This window comes from Asterias amurensis, chromosome 3, assembly GCF_032118995.1.
Source record: "Asterias amurensis chromosome 3, ASM3211899v1".
NCBI lineage: Eukaryota > Metazoa > Echinodermata > Asteroidea > Forcipulatida > Asteriidae > Asterias > Asterias amurensis.
This window is the reverse complement of record NC_092650.1, coordinates 22,979,893-22,997,668: the sequence shown is the minus strand read 5'-3', so window position 1 is coordinate 22,997,668 and position 17,776 is coordinate 22,979,893. Positions and strand designations below refer to the sequence as shown.

The 17,776-nt window shown below is 38.1% G+C and overlaps 2 protein-coding genes across 2 annotated transcripts in view; one reads left to right on the top strand and one right to left on the bottom strand.

Moving 5' to 3' along the window:
* Window positions 1–4,642, bottom strand: part of LOC139934659 (probable RNA polymerase II nuclear localization protein SLC7A6OS) — a 53,980-nt gene extending 49,338 nt beyond the window's left edge. The window contains exon 1 of the mRNA XM_071928989.1: window positions 4,246–4,642. Within this exon, the coding sequence (XP_071785090.1) occupies window positions 4,246–4,485 (240 nt within the window). The 5' untranslated portion in view covers window positions 4,486–4,642. The remainder of the gene's footprint in view (window positions 1–4,245) is intronic.
* Window positions 4,643–4,939: 297 nt separating this feature from the next.
* LOC139934569 (mitochondrial inner membrane protein OXA1L-like) lies at window positions 4,940–17,694 on the top strand. Its single transcript, XM_071928846.1, has 9 exons — window positions 4,940–5,023; window positions 7,695–7,883; window positions 8,374–8,578; window positions 9,021–9,164; window positions 9,790–9,875; window positions 10,938–11,102; window positions 11,938–12,042; window positions 12,658–12,820; window positions 13,343–17,694. The coding sequence occupies exons 1-9, from the start codon at window positions 4,946–4,948 to the stop codon at window positions 13,543–13,545; spliced, it is 1,338 nt and encodes a 445-aa protein (XP_071784947.1). The 5' UTR covers window positions 4,940–4,945; the 3' UTR covers window positions 13,546–17,694.
* Window positions 17,695–17,776: the final 82 nt, after the last annotated feature.

Here is a 17,776-nt window from a genome sequence, read left to right as displayed (position 1 = left end):
TTTTGTTCTGAGCAATTTTCAACCAAGGGTAGAGAAACTAGGTAGAGGCAGCAAAGAAGAAGATGGATGGGTGGCATTAAGATCTTTTGAAGGAAAAATCATGCAGTAGACAAGAGAACGAGGAAATTCGTATAATGGATTGCGTTTTCTTAGTGTGGAGGGCTATATGTATATCTTATACTGGAAGAATAAAACCTAACTTCAATTCAATTCCACTGGAGTCGATATCCAGATCTGGCACATTCGACATGTTCAGATCAGAAACAAAACTTGAAAAATCATGATCTGGAAAACAAACACTTTTTCAGGATGCTTACAAGTTGACCGCAAACTTTTCAGTAAGCCACGTCTCCCGAGGCAAGCTTGACCAAGGTCTCAGTCCATCAGAATCCAATGAACAGCATTAAGAAGATATTGATACCCAAGTCTGCACTGAGCCTTGTGTCTAAGGGGACTTGTGTAGTTATCAAGTCTGTTGTTGATCATGGGGTATGAATTTTCAAACCTGGCTATATACATGTAGTTGTGTGCCAAATTGCTTTGTCCTTCAGATGGTCTGTAGGCCCTACATGGCCCTACAATGATGTACCCCTTTTTGTTTGTGTAAAAATATGCAGGGCATGTAATTGTAAGATAATGCAAGGAAAGGAACCCAGAACACTTGACATGGAAGTGTAGTTGGCTACTGTGGGTTTATTCACCACCATTGTTTCTGGTTCATTGTTGTGTGTATTGTATTATTAATAACCACTCGTTTTGTTTCCAGGGTACCAGCATTTTTTCTTATAACAGTGGTCCGTTTGCCAAATACCAGTTAAAATCCTGAGGACAACCAAAATTCACTCCAAGTGGCAGGTCTGACAAAAAGTTCAGTGTTGAAAAGTATCCCTATTTCATTTGAAAATTATTTGAAAAAAAGCCAACATACAAGTGAAATAACAAGCCACAGAGTAAGGAAAAGTGAAATTGCAAAAATTGGGCCCTGATACTTCATAAAAAATGATAAAACAGAGACAATTAAGACAACTCAACAGCCCCATGGCCATTGCCTTAGTGCCCTCTTGTGTTGCCCTTTACTAAATAAAACTACCTTGCCCTTACAAGAATGAAGTTTCAGGCATGCATTTGACAGATAAATTAGTCATTAAAACTTCCACGATTACTGTAGTGAATTTGTTACTGCCTTTTTCAGACCATTCTAGGTTCATTTAAAGAGTTCACATAACAAAAAAAAATGACAGGAAACGGCGAGAGTGGTTTACAATAAAATCGATTGTTAATTCAGAGTTTATGAAGTCCTCTGAATGAGCGAACAGAGTGAAATAAACTGTTTGAAATAAACTGTCCGTGGGATAAACCACTTTTGATAAGCTTACAGAGACAGGATGTGACATTTAATAGTTTATTTCTGGCACTGTTAGTTTGTGTAAAATAACCTCTAAAAAGTTCAACTGCAATATTAACTCTGTACTTTTTCTTTGAAACTGTTTTGGATTGGTGGCTCTTTTATGCACAAGATCGAAGGCCATTGGAAAGTCATTGATTGATTTGTGAACTGAACCTCAAAGTGAAAAGATTTCAGTAGAACTGACTAGTGGCTTACTTTGATCACCGTATGACTCAACTCAAATCTGGAAGGTGGCTTTATAAGAATTTTTTTCTGCTGAACAGAGTTTTTGTCTTCCATTTATTTTGTTTATAACAGTTTCAACTTAGCTTTTACCTTTTTGTTTGTATTTTTCATTGTATGCATTTTGTAGTTTTTTTCTGTCTTTTCTGTAATTCTTGTATTCAATATTCCTGGTTTCACTCGTTCACTTTCTAATATGCGCATTGAGACTTCGTTGTAATTTTTTGCTATAATATATAAAACTATTTATTATTTTATTATATTTTGTTCAACTACACACATCAATCAAGAAAAACGATTCCTCTCTCAGTGTCAGGACTGATACTTCACGGTGCCCCTGGTGCCCTTGAAAAGAGAACATTTACGTTTTCCTCATAGGGTGCCCTTTACCTCAATGAGAAATTGCCTTGGTGCCCTTGCCCTTTCAAAAACGTAACATCATCATAATAATAATATTAATAACATCATTTATAAAGCGCCATATATATAATAATAAAAATACAGGCCTACATACATACATACATACAACTAAATATTTATAAAGCGCTTTTACATCAAGACAAAGCGCTGGAAAGAGCAAGACCAATGGAACTATAAATACAACAAATTACATCTGATACAAGTGAGTTTTGAGAGATTTTTTGAATAAAGGCAAAGAGTTACAATTTCTGATGTAACTCAATGTTTATTTGATGATTCACTTGGTGTCTTTGTAACAAAAACATTCCCCATGATTATGGCAGTGCACATCATAGTGCAAAGTGGTTTGTTAATACATACAAAAAGAAATGTATCCAGACAAAAATGCCATTGTTTGCATTCACAAAGTGTACATTGGATGAGATCATTTCTGTGTACACGTGTTCACAATGAGTGATGGTAGTCAAAAGGCTAATTCTAAGCTTGATCAAACATCAGCATGCACAGTGTATGAGTCATCTTATTTTATTTACAGGGTACTACAGTCTGTGTATTTGATCATGCTCTGTTTAAAACTAAGGGATTTCCCAAAATGGTTGCACAATTCACTGTCTGGCCATACTCTGGTGTACACAATAACATTTTGTTTTATTAGCCCATACTAGCCTAACACAACATTTTAAGTCCAAGTTCTTTTGTCCTCTCCTCCATTACATTATAAATTTACATTGTACAATGTGTTATATGCTGACTGACAGGCAATCTCTGCTAAAGCATACTGAAGATAGTTGAAATAGACCATGGAGGTCGCCATGAACAGACCGAATGTATTTATGTATTATAACACAAATGCTTCAGAGCAAGAAATACAACTATTTTTTTACCGGCACAATGTAGCATTTGCATAAAAATGTAAATTCTGGATGGCACCAATAAAAAGTATGCATTTAGGCCTATGTTATGCCTATAAGCCTATTATGCTTAAATAGACAACATTTAAGAGGCAATTCCAACGAGTATTCGAAGGGGGGAAGGCTGGTACTTTATTTTTTCACAAACACAAATACTTGCACTTGAACATACGGTTTGTGGATGGACCTGTCTAGACTATAGTTGGGCTAGTCCAACTACAGTTGGGTGAACAATAAAATGATTTAGCTCCGTCTGAGTGATGATCTCCTTGTCAAATTAAAAACAAACCAATACAGTACTATTGGAAATGTGATTTCTCAGCAGAGACACGTCAAATAGTCATTCCACTATCCAAGAAATATTACATTCATGCATAGCATTCAATTTCAAACAATGACGCATCATAATCATGTAAAAAAATGTTAATGTATTGTCTACCATATGTTGAGACATTCGACACATTGTCTGAACTGAATGCCACATTAAATTGGTTCTAATAAAAACCACCGCCACGTGTTCTGTGGTTTATTTCCCAAGATTTCACTATCTCCCGGACAATCTTGCCGAGGATTGGATGAAAATTTTGGGTTAATTTTTTAAAAGTGTACTGATCTATGGAATAGGTACAGCGCCAACCGTCAACAACCTTATAGTATTTTATGGTAACTAACTTAAAACAAAGCCTAGTTCATACTTCCTGAGATGCGACTGCGATGCGATTGCGAAGCGAATTCTGACACCACATGGCTGTTTGTGCAGCGAATTATTTGTTGCAAATTCGTGATGGCAAAATTCGCTTCGCATAGAAATTTGCATTCGCAGGATGTACTTCTAGAAACTATAAGGCTCCCCTGCTCACGGGGCCGGGGGAGCCTCATATTCTAGGATGGATCAATATCAACCTGGCTTTAATTTACTCCTAGAATTATGCGGTATCGTTACAAGAGACGATAGCGGAACGAAATCGCATAGTTCTACTTCTAGGAGTAGCTTTAGTTGAAACAGAGAATAGACATGATAGAATAGAAGTAATATAACAATTAACCAACGGGACAAGTGCTTCAGGTTTAGTATACCACTGATTATACTGGTAACACTAAGTTAGTCTTCTACCCAGCCAGTAGTCAAGTGTGCAGATTTTAATAAAAAGAAGTAAATTGTGGAGGTTTAATTAATGATTTAAAAAGTCATCTTATAAATTTGCACTGCTTTAGGGTACAGCTACAGGCGTAAAAAGGGGGATCAAGGGTGTAGTAAACAAAAACAGACATGAAAATATTCACCTTCCTGCCAACAGTACCGGCAAACTTGAACACTTTCTTGCCATCCCCGGTCGGAGAACTCGGCGAACTCGGAGAAACTCCGGCCGCTCCAGAGCTCTTGCTCGCGGCACCGCCTCCACTGCCGACATCCGCCGCGGTGTCCCCCTCCGAGGTCGTGCGGGCTTTCTTGTTCAAGGCAAAGACAAGTGACTCCGCAGGATCGGTGGTTCTTTTACGTCGTACTCTTAAAACTGTGGCCATTTTCCCTCTGGATTTCTTGGGTCAGCTTTAGGGAAAATGAAGTGTACGATTTGAAAGATTGAACGTTTTTGCTTGAAAACCAATCAAGAAATTGGAGGATCATTGACAAAATTGCATTGGGTCGACCACTGTGCGGCCTTTCACGTGCTTTACTGAATATTGCTGTCAACATTCACACACAACGGACGTATGTACACACGACTTCCGTCACCGTAGTGCACCCCTAACACAAAAATGTGCATTATTCCAGAGTAACAAATAACAACATGTAGCAGACAATAATAAATAATAACTTCATACAAATATTATTACAACAAGAACAAAATATGCTAGCTCCAATTTTTTAGCTTACACTGCTAAAAACATGTACTTTAAATCCATAACTTGGACGATACCATTAATTTAAGTCGGTGTTCTTGTTTCCTTTTTTTATAATCAAAAGAGGGCGGTATCATTCAAGATGGCAGCGCTCAGTGGACTCCGTCGTGCTCGAAATCCTGTGAAGGTTGTTGGACTTTTTACAAGTTTTAGCAGACAGGTAAATGTTTTCAAAGTGTCTTAAACCATGCTTTTAAACAGAAGCATGATCTATGTCATTTTGGATGAGGTTTAAATTTTTTTTAAGGATTCATAATTTTTGAGAAGGTCTACGAAGTGGAAAACCAGTCAGCAGGGTCAGTCAACATGGTCAACTCGACTCGCCCCCAGTACTAAAAGTTGCCCGTTACAAGTCAAAACTGTACAAAGTCGCCCCTAGCAAAGTCGCCCGTCATACATTCTCGCCCCCCACTCAAGCAAGTACTGACTGGATTTACTCTGGTCTGATGTACAGGCCTTCATTTTAATGAATATCCTGGTGTCATGGGACTCATGTGTTTTCAGTAGGATAACAGGAAAATTGTTCACAATCAAAAACTAAATATTTTTTTTTCAAATCATCTAGGGCCTATCCAATTTGTTAACAATAACATTTACACTGAAATTTTTCAAGTTTTGGTTTTACGTTGCGAGAGACAGTCTGCCATTAACAGTGCTTGTGCATGCACGACATTGGAGCAACGTCACATGTTTTCACACCTTTCATTGGTTGGTATTTTATTGAATATTCAGAAGCTAGTATGGCATGCAAAATAAATCAAAAATATTCTTTAATTACTACTTAACAAATTTAATTACATTCTTGTCCTAAGGCATTTTGGCTACTATATTAGAATCCAGAGATATCATAAGGCATGAAAGTAAAACACCCCACGCTCTTGAAACACACACACTTCATAACAATCCGTTTTCCCCCATTTCAGACCAGTTATGTTTGGTTTCAGGAGATAAGAAACCAATCTTTGACATTTTCTCTTTAATGTAGACTTAATATTTATTACACTTATCAGAATTTATTACAGTATTCAGTAAATCAAAAAAAAAAAATTGGGGTCATTTTCACTTAAAATATTTTAATATTTTCCCCATATTGGCACACAATAGAATCCCAAATAGTAACCACCTCACGTGATCCATCTAGTGACTAAAGCAGAATGAAACTCAATCTAGCAGACAGTAATTTTGTTTTGAACTTTTGAGTTTGGATGATGTTTCTTTGACTCATTTGAATGTTGGCATAATAATGCACTTGTGATTAGTACCAAAAATCAATCATTTTATAAATGTTTGAGCATAACCAACGACCGGAAACTTTTTTCTTAGCATGATTAAGCCTGATGAAAATACAGACTGTGAGTAAACTGCATAGCTTCTGTCACCGGTGCAGCTTGCACAATCTCGCGCTAAACGGGAATCAAAGTTGGGGACCGAAAACATATGAGGGTCGATAACGTATGACGTACGATACGAGGAGAGCTGTACACCGCTCTCTTTAAAATTAAATATTAAATAAAGAAAGTGAATTAAAAGACACTGAACTGAAGTATGACTATGAGTTTGTTATGTATGGACTCAAGAGTCAAATATAGAGATGCAGACTATGAATAGTCTTGATTCTTCTGACAACACGAACGCTGCTTTTATTATTCTCACATCAGTCACAAGCAAGAGTGGAGGTTGAACAACATTAGCCCACCTTGTTGAGCTGTTAATGGCTCTGCTTTTAACATTAGTCGCATCACAGTGATGAGGCCGATGTTAAAAGCTCATCACTGTCGCCACTGTCGCCATTGTAATGGCGACAGTGATGAGACCGATGTTAAAAGCGGAGCCATTAATAACAGCTCAACAAGGTGGGCTAGAACAACATATACCTCTGTGCCCATAAAAATAGACCCATAATTACAACAGACACTATGTATTGTTAGTAATTGTCAAAAAGACTAGTCTTCTCACTTTGTGTTTCTCAACATATGCATAAAATAACAGCCTGTGAAAATTTGAGCTCAATCGGTCTTCGAAGTTGGGAGATAGTAATGAAAGAAAAAACAGCCTTTTCACACAAAGTTGTGTGCTTTCAGATGCTTGATTTTGACACCTCAAGTTCTAAATCTGAGGTCTCAAAATCAAATTTGTGGAAAATAACTACTTTTTCAAAAACTATGTTTCATCAGACGTAGCCATTTCTCACAATGTTTTATACCATCATTAGCTCCCCATTACTCGTTACCAAATAAGTTTTATGCTAATAATTATTTTGAGTAGTTACCAATAGGTCCACTGCCTTTAAAGAGAAGGTACACGTTTGATAATTGTCAAAGACCAGTCTTCTCACTTGGTATATCCCAACATAAGCATAAAATAACAAGCATGTGAAAATTTGAGCTAAATTGGTCATCGAAGTTGCGAGAAAATGATGAGAGAAAAAACACCCTTGTTGGACGAATTTGTGTGCTTTCCGATATTATTTTAGTGAGAAATTACCTCTTTCTCAAAATTTATGCTAGGTCAGAGGGAGCAGTTCCTCACAATGTTTTATACTATCAACAGCTCTCCAATGCTCGTTACCAAGTCAGTTTTTAAGTTAATATTTGTTTCAAGTAATTACCAAATGTGTACCTTCCCTTTAAGGAGAGTGATTTGCTAATCGCTCAAGTTAATGTGAAAAATAAAACTATGTCTCTGTGGGGGCAACTTTTAAAGGAGGGCGACCTTGTATGTGAGGGGCGACTGTGCGAGTTGTCCACTTTGTATTTTGGGGGACCACTGTAGAAATTTTGTCTTTGTTCTATACCATAATTAGGAACTTTCTGTAAAACTTTTATTAATAGCATGGCCTTCACATCCACGCTCAGTGCCAGTGTACAGCAAGACAATCTGTCCTTAACAGACTCAACAACAGAGCAGCAATCCACTCGAGATGGCAGTACGCACAGTACACGCCAACGCTTGGGGGCGCTCTCATCTCGTCGCGATACAACAGTACAGACAGTGAGAGTTTCTCACAAGTGACAGAAACGGTGGGTATTTCACTTCGTCAAGAGTAACCACAGTACAATTTTTTTAAGCTTGTTTTAAAAGTTCATTTTGTTTTCAATAACCTATCACATTCCTGCATCCTACTTAAGCTTGGGCAATATCACGATAGTATCGAATGTCGCGATACTAATTTCGAAATGATTTCGATATCGGATCGATTTGGTTTTAATCGAAATATATCCCGATATATAGCGATATATCCCGATGTATTTCCTAGCTGAGACATCTTGCACCCCATAGGTTTTGAGTAAAACCATAAGAATAGGTCATTAGAACACGTCTCTTATGCTATGACTGTCTCTTCTACAGCTTTCACTGGGAGTTTGAAGACTGTGATGTCAAATTTAATTAATCGCGATTATATCGAATATCGCGATATACTGTCGGCGATATATCGTGAATAAAATAAATCGATATCGCCCAAGCAATCCTACTGTTTCATAAGTTTGTTCCAATCTTTCGTCAAAGCAGTTAACAGATAAAGCTTTACCACTAGTGGATCCATCTATAATAACTGACGTAGCGGCAACAACTGAGCAGATCCTCCAACCCATCAGGGAAGTCCCTTTCGCTGAGCTTGGCCTCGGTGGTTACACACCCATCGGTCTTCTGCAGAGCGCCCTGGAGTTTCTCCACATGTCTGTTGGCTTGCCCTGGTGGGGCACCATCATGGCGGGTGAGGTTTACTTATTTAAAACCTGTGATTTTGTCTTCAGAAATACACCCCACATGTAGATAATAAGTAACAATGTTTTTCCTACCTTAGTCTGATTTTCAATTTTGTTTTCCCTTGGTAAATTCTTGCAAGTTGTATTTAAATAGACTGAAAGGTGTAATAAACCTTGCACCACGTGAACAATACATGTTGGTCAGCCCTGGTGCGTCAAATAGTTTCCTCCTTTTCTAGCAATCCAAAGGTCATCCTACCCGGTTGATACTTTTCACAAAACTGTGGTTTATACAGCACACATCTGTGTAAGAGTAAAAACTAAATTATAATAGTGCATGTTTTTGTTTTTTTTAGTTACTGTATTTATCAAGTTTTCAGAGACAGTTCGGAAAGTAAACTATTATTGGGTTGTCTCTTGTTGATAAGTTTTTTTAAATTTTATATTCAGGGACGATTATTGCCAGGACGTGTGTATTTCCTGTGATTGTGAAGAACCAACGGTATGCAGCGACACTTAATAACGTCATGCCAACCTTCCAGAAACTCACAGCTAAGATGAACGAGGCACGGCAATCGGGCAATCAGACGGAATGTAAGTCCAGATTAGATCCTTCTTTTTCATATAAACGTGTCATAGAATTAGCCAGCCCCAGAACATTGCCATAAAAAAGCCTGATCCCATCTTTAACTATATCTCTTAAAAAGTGAATGATCCCTTTGCATCCCCTGCTGGTTTTAAACTCTGTCGCCTATGCAGCCTCTTTTTAACTTCAGATCTTGTTTTGGGGGTGGTTTGTTTAAGCTGTTGTTTGCTTAACCTGTGAAATTTGGGCTCCATTGGTCGTCAAAGTTGCGAGATATGAATGACAGAAAAAAAACACCTTGGTCACACAAAGTTGTGTGCTTTCAGATGCTTGCTTTCGAGACCACAAGTTCTAAATCTAAGGTCTTGAAATCAAATTCGTGGAAAATTACTTTTTTTCTCGAAAACTACATCACTTCAGTGGGAGGCGTTTCTCACAATGTTTTATACTATCAACCTCTCCCCATAACTCGTTACCAAGTAAGGTTTTATGCTAATAATTATTTTTGAGTTATTACCAATAGTGTCCACTGCCTTTAACAAGAGAACTGTAAGTTGTTTTTGGAGCTGATACATGTAGCTGCTATTTTGATTAAATCAAATGATGGATGATTCAAACTTGTTGGTATTTTAGTGACAAGAGCATCCATGAAAGTGCAGCAGTTCATGAAGAAGCACAACGTCAACCCATTGAAGAGCTTCGTTGGAGTCTTATTTCAGGTAAACATTGAATTACCATTAAGCCTGGTTAATACTTCCTGCGAATGCGAATGCGAAGCGAATCTTGACGTCACAAATGCAGGCAATTCGCAGCAGTTACCCTCTGCTCTTCTCCCTTGCGAATAATTGCTGCGAAAGGAGGGTGTGACGTCATATTCACGTCAAATTCGCTTCGCATTCGCAGGAAGTATGAACCGGGCTTAAGACTGTATGCACATGATGTCATATGGGTAGGGCGCCCCCGGCTGATGGTGGAGAGAGGGTTGTTCATTGACCCATACAAAGATTTGTTGATTTATTTTATTTTATTCAACATCCAACAGCGCAAGCGCCAGTTACAGAACGGATACAAATATTAATATTAAACATTATAAAAACTGTTAAATGTAACAGTAAATTAGGGAAGTAAAGAAAACATCAAAATACACACATTGCAAGAAGGGAACACCCCTAAAATGAGCAGACAGAAAACATGAAAGACTCAAAAGGACAATTATTAGACTAAGTGTGGCAAGATAAGTGAGGGGAGGGCTGGAGCACTTTGAAGGCAGAGATGGATTGGTGGAAAATGTCGATGGAAGGGTTGGTTGTGGTGATTTCATTAAACAGGGAGGTGAGACGGTGTATGAAGCCCTTTGTAGTGTTATTGACCATGTTTTTAGGGACAATGAACAGAGCGCGCATGAAGATGTGCATTTCCGTTGTTTCATCATCGTTTAAACTCTAAGATTGCGATTTGGTGGTGTCAATACGTAAGATTAGGTCAATGCAATGAGGGTTTTTGAATCTACCCATTTCTGCAAACTAGCTGCAAAATGTTTATGTTGCGTACAATATTTTGTGGACAAAATCAATCTTGTCCATTCCACAACCACATAATTTAGTTCATTCCTTTATATTGTACTTTGTATAAATTTTGCTTGTACAGTGACATGAGCGTCATGCCTGACGGACCTGAGCGCTCTGTAAGAGGCCTCTGTTGTTATTATTAATAGACATTGCTGATCCAAATAACATCACATTCTAACAATATACGTATCTGGCTAAACATCCTTCTTACAGGCACCAATCTTTATCTCGTTCTTCATCGGCCTACGGAGGATGGCCAGTCTCCCGGTAGAGAGCATGACCCAGGGAGGTATGCTGTGGTTTACCGATCTGACCACAGCAGACCCTTACTTTGTTCTGCCAGTGCTGGCCAGCTTGAGCATGTTGGCCGTCATTGAGGTAATTGCAAACTAAAAAAGTTGTTCTTGAAAGGGTGAAAAAGCCAATCAAGATGACTAGTAATACAGAGTTTGTAAGTCTCTTGAATTGTGTTATTGGAGGTTCAGGTGACCCGGACCAACAAGCCATTTTTTGTAGACATCGGGGTTATCAGAGTGTGGGTTCGAATCCCGGTCATGACACTTGTGTCCTTGAGCAAGACACTAAACTACAATTGCTTCTCATCACCCAGATGTAAATGGGTATCAGTGAGGGCAGAGATGGTTGTTGTGATTGATAATAGCTTGGTGTGCTTCATATACATATTTGGCAGTACAGGCTGTATACTCCATAGGGAGCTGAGATGGTTTCTGGAATTTAATATATTGCCCAGTGATTAGGGGTTAAATATTATTTGAAGCGCAATGATCATTCTTTGGACTCGCTCTATATAACAGCCGATATCATTTATTACCAAAGCTAAATCTTTCTTTGAGAGCTAATGACTTTTTAAACTCGTCTAGTTGGTGTTTCTGCTTTCATTTGACAAATAGGGGCCTTAGTTTTTGTATATGGTGGTTCTTTTATACATGTATGTAGTGTGTAATGCTTTTACTTGCCGTCTTCTGTTTAATTTTCACTACAATTTTAGATTTCTGTGTTATGTAGGCCTATAGAATATAAATGCTTACCTTTTTATGAGCATGGTCTGGGAGGGCACATCTTTTTTGATGACAGTTTTTATGACTTTTGCCTTTCCATGGACAGCCTCTGCTTGTTTTTAAAATTGTTGTATTGTCCAAAGAATTACAATAAATACATATAAGTATAAAATGTTTTTTGTTTTTACTTGTAGCTTGGTGGTGAGGCTGGTGTCAGCAATGCCCAGATGCAAAAAATGAAGAATGTGTTCAGAATCATGCCATTTGCCATCCTCCCATTCATTATATCAATGCCCAAGGTAAGCATCTCTGTTATAAATTAACATCTGACGGCTGTTTTCAAATTGGCGGCTTAGGGCTACAGCTAGAGTTCCTTGTCATCATGCGTTGAAGTAGCTACACCCTTAGTAATTATTTAAACTTATTTTTAAATTTTAATTTTTCTGGTTTAATAGGCTGTTGATAACTCCCTTCTCTATTTTACCTGTCTCGGGGCTTAAAACTACATTTAGGCATGTTTTATCAAAAATACAGGTTTTTGTGCAAAATACAGGTTTTGGGGTTTCAGAATACAGTTTTGTGATCCCAGAGGTTGGCATGTCTGCAATAGCCGTAGTCGTAGCTGTAGGCAACAATTCAGATACGGCCTAGAATTCAAACATTTATCGCCTTTTAACAAAAGGGCATATTGGAATGGAAAAAAGAGTAGTGACTCGTTCTAAAACGACCATTTAAAACCTTGAAGGGTTGTGGCCACGCAATAAAGGCCCTCGCCTGGTTCGGGCCTTTATCCCATTGCGATGACCCTGCTGGTTTTAAACGACCGTATAAGAACTTGTCGCCACTCATTTATTCTATGAATAAATACTAATAAAATAAATTGTGTAAATGTTGCATGTCTATTGTTCCTACAGGCTGTGTTCGTTTACTGGCTGACGTCTAACATCTTCTCCATGGGTCAAGTTGCAGTCCTTAAGATTCCAGCAGTCCGTAAGAAACTGAACATCCCAGATAAGATCAAACACAGACCAGAAGACGTCCCCAAGGGAGAAGGCTTCATCAAAGGGATCAAATCAGGCAAGTGTTCCTTAAGCTTTTCTCAACAGCATCCAAGTTTTTTTAAAAATATATATATATACGTTGTCATGGGCCAAGTGGTTTTAGAGCATGGAGTTCAAGTTGTTGTGGTTAAGTCATCGAAGTGAGGGTTCAAATCCTGGTCATGACACTTTTGTCCTTCAGCAAGATGCTCTTCTGTAAGTGCTTCTCTTCACCCAGGGGTATAAATCATTGCCTGCGAGGGTAGAAGCTGATATTATGTATCAAATTAGGCATGTGTTGCTCAAGTCTACATGTACCTCAACACAGGGCTCAAAATTGTCCACAGACCTGAGGCCAGTGATTTTAGCGTTGTTCTGGTATAGTAAACTTAAGACTGGACGAGTCCGGCGGTCTTGCAGTTTTCAAGACTTTGTTGAGTCTCTCAGATAGGTTTCAATTCTGCCGAGTATGGAGTATTATAAAATGGGGGTGCCCCATTGACAATTGGAAACAGCAAAATCAACATGTGTTTTTATTTAATGATGGTACTTCCCTCAGGATGGAAGAATACACAGACAAATTATGAAGTAGAACAAAAGGGAAAAGCCCACATGCAGAAACTCAAAGATGCCGGCATCGGCCCCGTGCCCCAGACGTTCAGCTACGATCCGACCAGACAGCAGATGGGAAGCCCCGCCCAGCCCATGTCCACCACGGCAGACAAGGCGGCAAAGGACATCAGGAGGAAGAGAGTTCGTTGATGGTAGATACTCAAAAATATCTCAATCATGCTGCCATCATTATTGTCTTGTACCCTGTTAGCAAAAGCCATTATGAAGTGTGACACCAGAAAGGGAGCCCGACTGATCCCCTTCTAACCTCAAGTTGGAGCAAGTTCGAGTGTGCACTTTTCAATTGTTGAAATGATTCGTAAGTTCTTGTGTGCACTTTTCAGTTGACCCGTAATTGGCAAGTCACTCGGTTGGGATTCAAACCCAGGACCATTGCATTGCTAGATTCAAAATGCGATGCAAAATTAACATTTATTAAATTTAATTTGGTTGTGCATACTTCATACTTGAAGCCATCATTTCTGCAGTCAGGTCAAGTTGTGTATTTCTGGAGAGATGGGAATGGTTTGTGTACAAATAATGTATAGTTATATAAACGCAAAGTTATTATTTATCATCAGGCTGTCTCCAAATTTCAACAAATTGTTTTGAACATACAATTTTATTAATTGGGGTTTTTATCCATACACTGATGTGTGTTAGCACTGTATACTCAGTACTTTCCCCCGAGTTCTGTGAAAAAATATCACAGGTATGTTACATACGTTTTGTTTACGACAGAAATGATTCTTAATCTAAGCAGGGTTTTACGCTTAACTTGCGACTACCCAGCAGGACCAGGGTGGATTTCACAAAGAGTTGGGACTAGTCCTAACTTAGGACTAGTCCTAGGAGATACTAAAAACTTATGGCTAGTCCTCGGGGACCACTGTTACGGGATAACATTGCTTCAGTGAAGTGTGAATCAAGTGACTTTGGCTACAGCTGTAAACCGATCCAGGCGCGCAAATGCTGGGCGCCACCATGAGCTGCGCGCCATTGCTGGGGTGTCTTTGTGCCTAGTTTTGTGCACAAAGACACAAGAAAATCGTTTACATTTTCGCTTTTTATGGGAATTGAATGTCTTCTCAACAATCTATGAAATTTCGTTGATATGGCTGCTTGATATAACAACGTACTACATTCTTGATAAATTTTTTTTAATTGAGCACAAAGTAAAATACTGAAATTCTGACAAAATGTAGTGCATTTTAGCGACTTTTATGCAGTTTACGTGTCTTTTTTACCTAACTCACCTAAGACAATCACCGTGTTCAAATTGATTCAGTTTCTATTTAGTTCCAAATATTTGTGGTCAGTGATCTTCATTAGTATATCATGATGTCCTGGCATGGAAATTGTGTAAGTCGTTGAGGAAAATACTTATTTTCCATAAAGAGTGAAAAGAAACATGATTTCCCCATGTCTTTGTGCACAAAACTAGGCACATGTACATTGTAAACCCCAGCAATGGCGCACGGTGCTAAACACTTGTGCGCCCGGTGCGCGTCGGATTGGTCTATAGCAATTGGCTATGGTAACATGTTGAAGCATAGGGCCTTTTTAGCAATCCGGCCACAGCCAGTAGCCACTAGAAAAACTTTCAAGTCAATAGATATACCTTAGCTTTATATTTGAATATATCATAGATATTTAGATGCCCTTGTGGCTACCTGATCTAGCAATTTCTGTTTTGTCAATGTGAATTTTGTTGAAATGTTAAACACACAAACTCTTACAATGAACGCAACTGGTCATGTGAAGTGTTAACCAACACTTTGATCATAATTTGTATTTTAAATAAAAGGTGTTACAGTTTAATGCTGTAAAAATATAAATGAGTAACACACACTGTTTCAAATCCTACTTAAAGGATTCGGGTACTTTTTAAAAAATGTCCACAGATTTACATTAAACTTACCGTACAGGGTTTGAAGATAATGATAGTGGAAAGCTTCCCTTCGAATATAACTAACTAAGAATGTGTAGCGTTTGAGTAATGAGTAAAACAAGTCACAAAATCATGTTGGTCTCACGAGACCAAAAATGATTTTAGCATGTAAAATCCCCTTAACCAGTTATGATATTATACCAAAACCATAGCATAACTGGTTAATACGTTTTTACATGCTAAAACTGAGACGAAAATTATTACTTTTACTTATTACTCAAAAACTACAGCACCTCAGTAAGTAAAATTTCAAGGAAGCTTTCTACTATCATAAACTTCAAATTGTAAGTTTAATGTAAATCTGTGGACATTGTGTTTTTTGTTAGGAAAAAGTACGTATACCCTTTAGCCCTATATAGGACTCTTTCTCTGTACACAGGAACAGAGTCCTAACTATTGAGGCCCGTTTCTGGAGCGGAAAAATTTCACAGCTTCATAACTTAAATCTTACCTGCAACAAGCCACTAATTTCAACAGATTCACATTCCATGGCGGCATACATTTTTCTGCGGTGGGTTTTGGTCCTCATATTTTCCTCACAAATCCGTCATTTTCGTGAAATAATGCAGCTTCCAACGTTAACAAATTCCCGTTTCGATCGTTTTCTCTGAGTGTTGTCTGTTGTCGTGCGTACGCGTATACATTCACGTGCAAGACGCACGATGCAAGCTTAGACGCCAGAATTCTTGGTCACCGTATCTTGACTTCACAGCGTTAACAACACAATTCAAAATTTGTGCGTCTTGCGTACACACGGCAGACTGTGAGAGTACGAACAAAAATGGGAATTCCTTAACGTTGGGAGCTGCATTATTTCATGAAAATGACGGATTTGTGAAGAATGTATGACGATCAAAACCCACCGCAGAAAAATATATGCTGCCATAGAATGTGAATCTGTATGAATTGGTGCTTTCTTGCAGGTAAGATTTGAGTTATGAAGCTGTAAAAAAATTTCGCCCCAGAAATGTACCCTGATGTCCAGGACGTCACTGTAGTACAAAACGAAAGTGTAAGGCCGCCAGGGCTAATATACCCTTCAACACACACTGTGTCTTTGTGTTCATATACATGGTTATGTTTTGATCAACATTAAGAGTTACTGAAGTAAGCTGCACACAACTTGAAATTGTCACTGACCCCAGAATAGGACTTCCGATTGCTACACGTAAAAACACTTACAGGCCTAGCATTTTATCTTTGATAGGGCAAGGCTATTGTTATTTTACAAAAGGCACTTTCACTAGACAATTTCAGGAAACTTTTAAAGGGGCTTAAAGGCCAATACAAGGGGCAGCGTAAGCAAAGACCTCTGTGGTCTCTGTGTAATTATAGGTCCGGACTTGATCTTTAAATTGCCTAACCGCACACAAAATTGACAATATTGACTTTTTGTGAACAACTAAAGAACCATACTGAAAGTGGGGCCATACAGCACCTGTTGTTTCTGTTTTCTCTAAAATTTATTTCAAACTCGACAGCATCACAACACAACAAACTCTTACACATATTGCATACATTTCTATACAAAATATGATAACAAACCCAAATTAATATACAAAACAGCATTGTACAAGATATTTACATTGGTAATGTATTGCGAAGTTCAAAATAGAAAGGCTGCCAGATTTGGTCCCATCATTGACTCAATTTTCATTGCTTGGTGTTTTTATGTTCATAAAAACAGTGTGCTCACGACAATTATAGAAATCTTTGTGCTAACAATTGACATACCTCATTGAGGAAGTAAGGAAATACTTAATTTCCATACTCCAACAAATTGTTTTGAGCTGAGGATTCTATATTTGAACAGCCTAACAAAAACTGGACAGAAATTCTTTTTGGGTGGGTTGAATTCACTTTTTGAATGACTGGGCGCCCCCAATTTGCAGCCATGCATTAAAATAACAACCTCTTCAGTGTTGACAGAAGTTAAAGGCAATAAACACTATTGGTGATTACTCAAAATAATTATCATCATAAAACCTTTCTTGATTACGAGTAATGGGGAAAGGTTGATAGTGTAAAACATTGTGAGAAACAGCTCCCTCTGAAGTGACGTAGTTTTCGAGAAAGAAGTAATTTCTATGAAATTGATTTTGAGACCTTAGATTTAGAATTTGAGGTCTCAAAATCAAGCATCAGAAAGCACACAACTTCGTGTGACAAGTGTGTTTTTTTCTCTCATTATTATCTCAGATTTTCAACCGATTGAGCTCAAATTTTCACAGGCTTGTTATTTTATGCACATGTTGAGATACAGCAATTGTGAAGACTAGTCTTTGACAATTACCAATAGTGTCCACTGTCTTTAAAATACTAGCTGCAGTGCCCTGTATTTAAAAAAATACCATGCGTTATAAACTGTAAATTACTGGTTTTAGAAAGTGCAAATAAAAATTATTTAAATAATGATTGCAGTCAAGGTGT